Source organism: Haemaphysalis longicornis, unplaced genomic scaffold (assembly GCF_048455015.1).
Source record: "Haemaphysalis longicornis isolate Haplotype H1 unplaced genomic scaffold, Haemaphysalis longicornis Haplotype H1 scaffold_3, whole genome shotgun sequence".
Lineage (NCBI taxonomy): Eukaryota > Metazoa > Arthropoda > Arachnida > Ixodida > Ixodidae > Haemaphysalis > Haemaphysalis longicornis.
In genome coordinates this window covers 108,204,638-108,217,137 of record NW_027526335.1, presented here as the reverse complement: position 1 = coordinate 108,217,137, position 12,500 = coordinate 108,204,638, and the positions used below count along the sequence as shown (strand labels likewise).

General features: G+C 50.2%; 1 protein-coding gene across 2 annotated transcripts in view; it reads right to left on the bottom strand.

The window, feature by feature from the left end:
* The window catches only part of Aop (ETS variant transcription factor anterior open), a 112,590-nt gene that overhangs the window by 89,770 nt on the left and 10,320 nt on the right, over positions 1-12,500 (bottom strand). The window contains exon 1 of one of the 2 annotated variants that reach the window (XM_077704011.1): positions 4,593-4,910. The exons of the other annotated variant lie outside the window; for it this stretch is intronic. Coding sequence (XP_077560137.1) covers positions 4,593-4,707 — 115 coding nt within the window. The 5' untranslated portion in view covers positions 4,708-4,910. Of the gene's footprint in view, positions 1-4,592; positions 4,911-12,500 lie in introns of those variants that run through there. 2 annotated transcript variants of the gene reach the window in all.

The window sequence follows — 12,500 nt, the reverse complement described above, 5'->3', positions numbered from 1 at the left end:
GTTTACAGTGTGCAAACCAAGCTTCTGGGACCTCACAGTGAGCACAAATTTTCTGTTACGGCTGCTCTGTTGACCATCGTTCCTTTTAAAATCTAACAGGTGCCTGCAACAGCGACATGTGTTTGCATTCTTGCGTATAAGGTCACTTACGAACCCTAAAGATGGCAATAAATGATCGAAGTTGCGCTTTTGCAGATGTAGTAAAACATTTCATTTTTATTTCTCGTTGCGAATCAGCGCAACGGGTTCCCGGTAACTACTTTGTTTTGTAAACTGAATATCGCCTTTGGCTTGGCATTTAATTCTTGAGGATTGGTTTAAAAATGAAATTCTGTGCATTTCTTTTTTTTTGTTTTTTTTTTCGGGAAGAGGGGGGGGGGTCCTGCCAACGTTGCAAGAACAGAGAGAAGAGAACGCATGTAACGCGAAAAGCCAAACTATGGTTATCAATACTGACAATCGAAACTACACTAGGAGTTGTGTTCTGTAGCGGTGAAAAAGCAGTACTTTAACACGTATTTTCAAAATTACTTAACCCCCCTTTGGTCCGAGATTGTCCAGAAATTGTGGTTCGCCTTTTTTCAAAAATGTATTGAAAGCAAGCATTGTGGGAAAAAATTAAGAAAAAATCAGCGAGTCAAGGCACACACCCCTCACACATGTGGGCAACAACGTGCATTATATTACACGTTTTCTCCTCTTTCTTTAAACTTAGGTCCACCTTAAGAGGTTAAGACGTGACCATATTAGGCATTTCGTTATGCTGAGTGAGACACGTTTCTGGACAAGGTGATTCATGTCGGATTTGAAAATGATATATATGAAAATGACACACGAAATGCCACATGACAGACGCAAACTCACAACTGCTTAATTTTACCAAAAATCCCCCCTAAATACTCTAGCGCATCCATAGAAACGTATTTTAAATAATACGTAAAATTAGCAACTCGATACAGTTGAATAAATGTTTATTCCTCCTCCTCATTATAAACGACTGTCCAAAAATGGTGTCTATTTTAGAAAAGGTACGAAGAATTCGATCACACAGGCGCTTGCGGGTGTAAAATACGTGTCGGTAATGTATGGGCGATAGCGCACGGGTCTTGTGCAGTGTGAATGTTTTTTGTTTATATTGTTTCTTCTTTCTATAAGGACACAGCGCAATTTTACAAGGGTGTGGAATTTGCACGCGTATGCACAGGTCTTGTCGCTTCTTACCCGTTTCGCGTACTAAACTTTTATCCTTTAAATAATCACCACGCCACCTTCAAAAAGCACCCTTCGACGTTCCCGAAACGGCAGACGACTGCACTCAGCAATATGAAAAGTGCAATGTGTGGAAGCAATTGATGTTCACACTCAAGCCGCGGTGACCACGGCGAAGATGTTTCGCGGAATTAAACCAGCGCATTAACCCGCAACGGCCGCTGATTATTGCGTTTCTAGAGGAAATGCACAAGCAGATGTAACTATGTCATTGCTTACTGCCAAACGAGCACACATATTGGTTGTTTCGTCGTGTGCAGCACGCGTCTTGCGCCGCACGCAACGTGAAAAAGCAGACGACGCGAGAGCGCCATCCACACTAGGAGCGGTTCGTCCCGCCGCCGCCAGGGGCCGACTCTGTTCGCGCTCGGGGCGAATAGGTTACGTTGCCGCCAACGCATCTCGTCACCCCATTTTTTCCTGGAAGTGCCTTGTGCGTCCCTCGAACGTCACCCCATCACTCATCGCGGCGCTATATTTAGCACCAATCCGCACCACCAAATCGCTTCGCCCCCACAAATGTGCACGCGAGACCTTTGAAACACCGAGCTACAATTTTTTGCTCTTTTTTTCTCCCTTTCTTCCGTGCTTCGCTGGTTGAACGTGCACCTCGCTAACAATCCCTTCAGCCCTTGAACTTCGTGTGACGTTTCTATTTGCGCGATCCATCACTGGGCAAAGAAAAAAAAAAACGTGTTCCAGCTCACGGCATCGCTAACACCTTTGGTAGCACGTCGACACCGTTGTACCAATTGACCGACCAAACGAAGCGCTTATGCCTGCGCTTGCACTAATAGGTGAGCGAAACTTTACGTCCGAAAGCGGCGGGGCGCTACGGAAGTGGATCATGCTGAAGCCTCAAGCACCAGAAGCTTGAGGTCATCCTCCTTGTCCGTTTCACCTCCTCCTCTTCCTTCTCTTTTAGGTTTCTGGCGAGCTACAGAGCAGTTGCTCATTCGCGCAACGCATATACGTAAGCATTATGGGTATACTAACCGGAATGCACTCTTTTGCGCCGAGATACACATCTCGAACTGCCAGTAAAAGAACCAGTTAAAAAAAAAGAGAGAAAAGAACGCGCCAGAGAGTATGAATGGCGCGAATCGATACAGGGCAGCTCAAGAACAGTCGTAAAAATGAAGGAAGCTCAAACTAACGCGTAAGAGTCGAAGGCAGCGAGGCCGTACGCAACCTCCACGACCATCACGAACGTTTAAGTCCACGACTGCAGCCGATTTGCTGCTTCTTCGCTGCCGCAACGACCTTCACACCGTCACTGTCGCTATAAGTACGAGCTTCCTTCATGTTTTTGGTAGTGATAATCATTGGACATCACCTTGGAGGGGTGGGTGTACGCTGTGACGTGTGTTTCTCGTTCCTAGCAATTGTTGCCACGATTACGGCGAACGCTGGAGCTTTTTTTTTTCTTTCCGCCAATCTCGGCTAATCTGCCCAAGTGGGTATGCGTGGCTCGACAAACGTGCGCCGGGGACGCTGGGCGGTCGCCGCGAGAGGCCAGGTCGCCGCAGTCTCGACCAATCTCCCTCAGTGTGGATGCTTGGCTTGACGAACGTGCGCCGGGGACGCCTGGCGGTCACCGCGAGGCACGCGCTCACGTGCTCTCGGCATTTTCTTAGAATTTTTTAAACTGCGGCCACGAAAAACAACGATTTGCTAAACAGCTTCGCTGTTAAAAAAATTCAAAGTAAAGGGTTCAGCGAGCCAAAGAAACACGTGACCTAATAGGCGCGCAATAGCAGACAGCTACGTATTAAATTTGATCACCTGGGGCCGAATTCTACAGGGTGCCGGAAGGCATCCGGAAGATATCCGGCGGGGTTGATTTCACGCGGGGTCTCACGCGATTGGCGCACAGCGGAAACGCCACCCGGCCTGCGCCACGCGAATAAGTTTAGGTTTAATTCGGTGACGTCGCGTAGACCCCGCGAGAAATCAACCCCGCAGGATATTTTCCGGCGCCCTTCTGGAAGCCTTCCGGCACCAAGTAGAATTCGGCCCCCGGTGTCTTTGACCGCCCTATACGGGACGGTGTCGTGTACACAGGACGATTATTCTCTTTTCCAACTCCGCCAACAGGGCCAGTAGCCCCAGAGGTTCGATGTGACCAGCGGCGGAACGCTTTAGCTGACCTACCACCGTTTTTCGGCGAACAATTGTCTGCAATTTGAATTTAACGTGAACGGTAGACGGAACACGAAAAGTACCTTGAACGAGAAACATTAAATGCCTCAAGAGGCTGAAAATTCCGCGTCTTTGTCGACCGTTCGCAGTGAATGGCACCAAAAATGGCCACTGGCGCAAGAGTAAAAACACGCCAAAAAAGCTCACGCTAACACAATTTATCGGAGGAGTTCCTATAAACAAAGTAAATTAGTGGCTTTCAAAATAAAATTTGGTACAATCGAACCCGGGACCTCCGGGGTGCACGCCACCCCGACGACAGCGGGTGTGCGATACTGGCTAATCGAGAGTGTCCTAATTTGGGTGTCATTAGTCACGTGACGGTCCAGAAGGAGAGGTGCACGTGACGGCACGTGAGGCGAACAGACACCATCTCCCCCCCCCCCTTCCCCCAGCCAGTGAACGGCGCTTCTGCGATGTCACCTGTCTGCCTGCCACGCTGTGTCTCATGATTTGAAGTGCTTCGACGTCGGACGTAACGCTGCAGTTTATGCACTAAAACGCTAACAAGGGCTAAGAGCAGGAAGCGATGAATGCAGCTTTGAGATCCCAAAAGACGAAGGAAGGAGAGCAGGAAGACGCGAACACCATGTAGCGGTAAAGAAGCTTCTGAAAGGTATCGCTAGGGGAAGCACTTTCGCAACCACAGCACATAAGCGTACTTAAGTGTCCCGTTTACTTTTTTTTAACGGGTAGAGACGGAGAAGGAACTGCTGTAGGACACAGAAGAGCGGTTACGAGGTTTGCGTACGAAGAGAATTAACGTTTCGCGGCGCCATCCCCTGCACGTCCACACAGCCCGCTCAGGTGAGGCGTATGCCCAGGACCGGCCATTGATCACCGAAAGAACAGCACCAACCGTTCGACGCACACCCTTCCCTCCCTTCGCGACATCGCTAAACAATAGGCCAACGCGCTACCGCAACCGAAGTGAACGAAAACGCAGAACTTAGGTTCTAAGAGATGTCAGACCCGTCGGTCTCTTCTCCGTTACAGGGTATAAACTACTTCGCTCGTTGTGAGACAATCACGCGTGCTGCTTACACGTGGTATATATTGCACAGCGTGCGTGGCAGGGCTCTCCAAAGGGGGACGAGATCGCACGCGCGTGTGTCTCTCACCGTTTGCAGGCGCGACGAAGCCGGGTAACCTGGCCCCCAGGGCAAAGTGGCGCTGGAGCATGGCGGGACCGCCACAGCAAGCGCTCGTCAACCAGTTCCGCACTCCCGAGTGCATCGCACGGCGACGAAGACGATGACGACACAGTCGCACCTCTTCCACCACGATTTAAAGAGCACTGTCAACTGCGAGAAACACCGGGCAGTCGCTATTCACAAGCCCGAATCCGTCTCGGCGAAGATTAGCCACTCATCGCGTCCGGCAGGGAAGAAGAAACAACAGCGGGAACTGACGAGACGCTATAGCGATCACTCCGGCTTCGGAAGCCATGTGCTCCAAGGGTTGCACGAGGTCGTCAACAACGCATAATAACGACGCCCTCCTCCGTTTCCCCCTCTCCTCGTCGTCACACACACACACACACTGTCGCTGACATTTCCCCCTCCTTCCTTTATCTCGCTTTCAGTCACGGTAACCGACATCTCTCTTTTTTCCCCTCGACACAGCCGCGGCGGTGTCTTCGTCCTGCGACCGCGCGCGAGACATGATTAATCGCCGCGCATTATTCCTCCTCCTCATAAACTCCTCTTCCACTTTTCGCGTTCGCGCGCGGCATGCGAAGGAAAGGATGAATTGTATACTCTTGCCGCTGTCTTTCCCGTTATCTCAAATTTTTCTCCTCGATGCCTTTATTCGTGTTTTACCTTCTCTCTCTCTCTTTCTCAAAATATTCTTCTTTCTGAAACGATGCCGCTTGCCAAACCTCGCGGCTCGGATCGACAATGGCGCGAAGTTAGCTCCGCCTCGCAACTTGTCGTGCCGAGCGCGCGGTAACAACGTATTCTCGGAACCGGAGGCGAAACTCAAAAAAAAAAAAAAAAGGAAAAGAAAAGAGAGATTTCGGTCCATTTGTTAACGCATCCAGCGGCGCTGTTTATGATAGACATTACTAGCGCAGGAGGGGTGCCTTGCTAATCAACGATATATTGGGCAATCACGACCAAATCTCTCGTTTTATTATGCGCGTTTATTCGGGGTTACTTCCACACAACACGATAGTTTTGGAAGAACGGTAGCTCTATTACTCCAGGTACAAAACCAGGAAACGCCACTTCCTCGTAGCGTCCGTCTGACCTTCAAGCTCCGCCAAGGTCGAACCAGCGTCTCGCGCGGGTGCGCAGTGAAAGCGTCTACTCGCTGGTTCGTTCCAAGGGAAGGGGTGCGCAAAGCGGGATAAAGGAAAGCGTAAGGGTGCGTAACATCAGAAATTGACGCAAGGAGGCGCTTGTCGCGCTGTTGCTGACAACCGACGTCCCGATTCAAAAGGGGAGCCACTAATCATCAGCATCATCATCATTCCTTCAGCGATTGCGCTGACACGCATCTGTATTTTGTCTGGCGGAGTGGTAATGCCCGCGTTCACTAAGCGCCGTCGGCGCAAAAACCGAGCGTTCGCTTGAGGAGCTCGATCCAACGGCGTTAAACCGCGGCAAGATATTTAAACCGATCGACGTCTTGTTTTGACGGGCGCACATGATTTGATAGAGATCCCTCATGCTGAATGGCATACACCACACGCCGCACGAAGTGGGAAAGTGAAATTAGTGAAGTAGCAGCGATAATTTACTGAGTCCGTGTGTATTGGTGCACTGACGACGTCAAGTTCGGTAGTGATCCAATATTCACCAACGACAACAACGTATACCAAATAAGCAAGCCAATAGCTTTCACAAGTACACAGCAACTACGGCGATCAGGACGGCTGGCCGAGAAAAGAAGTAAAGCTAGGAAACGAGATTGGCATCATCAAGGTTGCGAAGAAACTCAGATTTTGGGCTACATCATAGCACTGGAAAGTAAAACAAACTATGAGGACACTTCAGCAACTCTTATGACGTGTAAATGCGAGAGCATTACCGGTCACATTGTCGACCGATGCGGTACAGACGACCTCCTTGCCCTATATCAAAGAAAAACGGTTAGACCACACCGACACTGCTCTCCTTGGAGTGCGCTCGGACAACAAAAAGAACGATCTTAGGCATTTCAAATATACGCCGAAGGAATTGATTCCGAGGTTTAACGCGCTGACGCTTCAGAGGCGATGAGGCGCGCCGTAGTGGGGGGCTACGGAATAATTTTGACCTGGAGATCTTTAAATGCGCCGAAATCTCGCACACACGGACGTTTTCGCCTTTCGCCTCCATCAGAAAGGCGGGTTCCCGATTTCTCCAAGCCGAGGTAAAGGCAAGGCAAGGCCCGTTCCCTCTTTTCTTGTCGCTTAGCTTGTCGCTTTTGTCGCTTCTTGTCGCTTTTCTTGTCGCTCAACAGATAACCGGAGGTAAATACGTCGACCACTGATACTGTGAACAAAGTTGAGAGCGCGGAGCTCGTGTTTCTCAAACAAACAGCTCGAGTGTATGACGGATGGCCTTAACCGGGTGTCACGCCCAGGCTTATTTGCGGCCACCTGGAATTCCTGGAAACGCAACCCTAACCTACGACGACAAACGCGTCTGGAAAAGCGAAACCCAGCCAATCGTGTCAAATTTCACCGTAACGTTCTCATCGGCGGCCGCGCGTGTCACCACCCCCTCCACCACCTCGGCAGGCGCAGGAGGTGTTGACGACGTTAGACAAAGAAAAAAAAAAGCAGTTTTTAATCGAACCCACGACCTGAAGCGGAGCAACGAAAAGCCGGCATATACGCCACCGCAACACAGCTGCTGCTGCTACTGCTGTATGCGCTCAGTTTGCACGCGTGACACCGTCGCCAGATGAGACAACGATGCGAGCGATGTCGATGCTCTCTCCGGTGTATGGAGGGCGTGCATTTAAACGCGCCAATTCTGAGAAACCGGCGGTCTCGACGCGCAGAGCGACGTCTTCCATTAATCTTGTCAAGATACCGGAGTTCAAAACGAACGCGAGGAACGCTAGGGGAAGCAATTATGCACCCCCATACTGTCGCAGAAGGCGCTTGATTTGGACGAGGAGGAAGGGGGGAGTTAATGGAGAAGCCACGTCGATAAATGGAGGGGGGAGGGGGGGTCAAATTAAAATTTAAGAGAAACATATTGCACCCGGTGAGATGCGGCAGCATTCTGGGAAAACGGCAGCATCAACGGAGAGTGCGCTCGTGCGCACAGGAGTACAACGTGCCGTAAAAAGAGAGACTCGCTCCATACTATCTAAAAGTCCCTTTGATAGCCCACTCACCTGCCCCACCCACATCCATGAGGTACTACTACTGTAGCCAACAGGCATTGCCGAGTCCACCACTATAATAACGCTCGCCTACTCTGCTAGCCTCGCTGTGACGGACACCGTCAACGACCGACAAACCGCGGAAAAGCAGCAACCCCCAAAAGGAGAGCGACAATACGAGAACGGTAGCCATAAAACGAGAGAAAGACCAGTTCCGTCCTCATTAATATCCATTAGACAATTTAACCATTTGATATGATTACTACTCGATTAATAGCTCCTTGATTAGATTAGACCAGATATAGATTTTACATGATTAGGTTACACCATGGGAAATAGGACATAATTACCCGACTTGCCGGCGTCTCGTAGACAACGCAAGAATGGAATCGGTTCTGGGTAGCTCGCGGCGCCGCCACAATCGTGCCGAACACCGCGCAACACGTACACGGCAACCGAAACTCGATAAGCGGTTTCTGGCACACTATACGCGAGTGCGCGCGCCCGCGCACCTGCTTGCGGTTGTCGACATCCCGTTTCCGCTCTTGTTCCTCCGTGCTTCCGGTCCGGCACCGAGTTTCGTAACCCTTCCATACACACGCACAACGTTCACCATTTGTTTATTTGTTGTTTTTTGCCTACAGGAAAACTTAAGAGCCGAGTTAAAAACTACATAAAGATGGCAGATACGTCTGAACACCATACGGCCTATGCCCAGGAATGCAGAATGTACCTGTGCCCATAAAAACGCGCATCATGCCTTTTTTTTTTTTTTGTAATGGTGGAAAGTTTACGCGATTCACTTTCGTTAATTGTCTAATGACATCTATGCGGCTGCCCAAATAGGGGCCTACGTAGGCGAGACTGCGACAACAGGATGTTCCGTTGATATATGTTGTAGTTTTCACGCGATAAGTAAGTAAGAACACAACTCTTTTCGCAGAAAAACTTCAAAGGCCGGCTTTTGGAGGAAGGGGGGGGGGGGGGGATGTACGAGTTACATTGCCAAGTGGACCACCCGATGATAAATGTACTATGTTCTACAGTATACTTTACCGGTTCTGACTTCAAATTAATCGGGGTGCGATCGTTCATGTTGTCCGCGTACGTGCATAAAAGAAATGAGCAGTCCGCGTCGCAAAATGACGCACAGTTCGTTAGCGTTCGTCGCTTCCCGGTAGCAAAAAAGTGCGGCCGACTCCCCCAAATTCGGCCCTGGCGGGACCGCCCATATTTCGCCGCGTTAGCAGTGAAATCCAGTTAACGGAACTCTAAATACCTAACTTTACACTAAAACGGGAACACTAAATATTTTGTAATTACTTGAGACCCAGCTGCGGTACAAGATCCCACTGTACTATATATAATAAGGAGAATAATCTAAAAACGTTTTGAATCTCTAACCGATTCTTGAAGCTACAATGCACGGTATCGACTTTAGACGGAAGTGATGCAGCGATTTTCGAAAACATCTACGCTATTATGTAAAGTAGGAAAAGAGCAGGTTGTTTGAAGGACTTTGCGGGGACGTTTGAGGAACGTTAGGGGGGCGCTTCTGGGAGGTTATGGCGTACATATGTACGCATGTACGTCACGTCCTCTGATGAAAAACGTTCCCTTAAGTATTCTGATCTCTGCGCACAGGATAGTTCTACATAACGCCGAAAAATTCACAGCGGCGGCAGTTTCCCGAAGGTTGCCCTACAGCCACCAGCTAAAGGTTACTCTCAAGGTGACACCACGCGGTACCAGTGCCCGACGCAAAGCCTATACAGTGAAATACGGATATATCGAGCACGGATATATCGAATTATCCTCCATATCGAACAGACGAACCTCCCCTTGGAAATCCCATGCAAAAGTAGTGCTCCGTTGTAGCGCATATATCGAAAGCCCGAGCGCGGGCACATTTGGTACATCGAACGCTGCGGCGCAAGTGCCCCGCAAGTGAGCTTGTCCTGGTAATGAATGCGATGATGATGATGGCTTCTCGCGGGCGCCGCCGCGTTCGGTGAGAAGGGGGCGACGCCACATGGCAGGGAGTACGCGGGGAGTGATTCGGTGCGAAAGGCAATAAAGGAGGAGGGGAAACCGACCGGAAGGGCTCGGTTTCTGCAGTGGTAGCTCGCACACTGCAACCAACGTGCCGTGGTGCGCGTTCGTTTTGTCCGCGGCACGCGTTTCGGAGCCATGATCAGGGAAAAACCGAAGACTTTGGATTCAGCGACGAAAGCGGACATCATGCGACGGGCACAGGCCGGTAAAAAGATGGCGGCTGCAGAGGTATCCGAGATTTCTCGCGGCATTTTTGAACGCGATAGGGCGCAAGACCTGACGATATGGCGAAGGCAGCGCGGCCAGTTCCGGCGCGTGTCGTGCGCAAAGCGGCTTAGTTGCGCGTCTGCAGACGAGAGGTGTTCAGATACCGAAGACGACGGCGCTGAGAGCCTCGAGAGAAATTAAGAGTCCGTAAGTGCAGACGACGATGTGCAGGCTGAGGAAGATATCACCGATTCTGAACAAGCGATCCTACTAGCGGCCGTGAAAACGTTCCCAACCGCCTATGCTTGCGCCAGTATTCAGATTCGCCACCGTTGTGGCACAGTGTACAACAACGTATTTTCTAATTCGGACGGCGTTCGTAAGCTTGAAGACAATCTTATGAACTTTATTACGCAGAAGAAGAAGCAAGCGAATCTCCCAGACTTTTTCACGCTTAATTAAGTCCGGTGGTCGTTGCGCTGCGGTTCGAATTTTCCGTGCCGTGAGGAACACATCGGTAAGCTACCGCTTATCACAATGTCGGAAAGCTCTCGGTGATGTGCAGAGTTATCAAGTAAGCGTCACACAAGCGTATTTTCTATTTCGAATTATCGATACTATATCGAACTATTTCGTGACCCCCTCGAAGTTCGACATATCCGTGTTCGAACTAAACTTAGTAACAAGCAAAACAGCATTTATCATCTACCCATATGTCACCCAAATCAGCGCCACGTGTTGCAGTAGACGCAATCCACTCTAGGTTGAAAATAGAAGGGAAGGCGACAAACATGTTTTTGCGTTTTTTTTCACCACAGAAACATTTTTTGTCTTTCACGCACGCGAGAAGGTAAAAGATTAAAAAAAAAAGGCCAAGTCCAAACTTTCTTCGCACATTTTATTCTCCGTTTACCCCCCAATATCGTTACATTTCCTGCGGCCTGCCTTGTTTTGTTTTCCTCGCACCCTTTCGGTGACATTTAAAGCGAGACGAACGCTTTCCGAGAGATCCGGAGTCATTTCTCGCTCAATCAAGCGTTTCCAGTTCGTGGAAGCGAGAAGAGAATAAACTGCGTCGCCACAATCCTTCCTTCCGAGAGAGAAAAAGGCGGCGCACAAAAGGACGCCCGAGAGGCTCCCCGCTGATTTAAAAGCACGGAACAAGCAGCTGCGACAAAGCGGCTCCAACATGAGGAGGCATCAGCACCTAACGAGAAGGCGCAATCTCTCTCTCTCTCTCTCTCTCTCTCTCTCTCTCTCTCTCTCTCTCTCTCTCTCTCTCTCTCTCTCTCTCTCTCTCTCCGTCCTTTATGCTGTGCGAAGCATTTGTTGGATACTAATAAGGGCTTCAAAGGCATCGCTTTCCGGTCGTCCTATGAAACTTCATCTAGTGGCTCTAGGTCATCATAGCCGCCGTTGGCGTAAGATGCAAGATTCTTGTTTCACTTACCCTTATTAGCCTCAGATTTAAGGCGCAAGTCTTAGATCTCTAATGTTTCATGGAACGCGTGAGGTACAAAATGTCGTTGTGAGGCACACAGACGGGAGTGGCGGCGGTTTAGTTAGATAGGGAGCAGAATAGAACTGGAGATATTTTTGAACTCAACGGCGAGTTCACCCAGTCCAGGGAAAGGATAGGAAGAGAGGGAAGAAAGAGGAAGGAGAGTGGGGGGTCAATCTATGTGGCGTTCGTCAAATCACCCCCAAACAAGCCCACTGGGGATTCGAGCGCATTGAGCAGTGGGCGATGGAGGATAAAGAAGAGAGAGAGATGAAATGGCTAGGATGAGGTAAATGCGCCCAATGTCTGGCGCTTTACGTTTGCATTTATTTATCTCGATCGTAGATGTGGCGACGACGTTTCTCGCTTCCGACGGCGCGTTTCGACGAGCGGCGTGCGGCACCACCGCTCACCACCCGTCTCAATTTGGCGCCGCGGCGTCCTGGAAGCAGACGACGCGCCTCCGTTGCTATAGCGACGGGGCGCATGCGCAGAGAGCAGTAGAAGTGCGATCAAGTGCGAAACATCCCCCTCGCGAGGGGCACGATCAAATGCAGAGCATTTCCGGGGGTGCACGACGTTAAGTAGTTTGCGTTACGTTAATGTTGTTGCACTTGTGGCAACTGCTGACGAGACAGCGCTCGTCAGCAGTAATTTGAATGAGTCAACGATATAAGGCGCGTTCGTAGCGTCCCATTCTGTGTCGGCTTTGCGGCGCAGTGGGTAGAGCACCATGTACATTGCGTTCCGCCCGCAGGGTCGAGGGATCGAAACCTGGCGCCGGATAGTATTTTCTTTTATATAGTGTAGGGGGAGGGGTGCGGACTACGACTACGGACGTCAACGCGGGTGACATCGTGAGTTACTGAAATGCTCTGCATTTAAAAGTTGAAGTTGCCCGAGCCTGGGATTGCGGGTCCGTGATCAGGCGCAAGGAGAA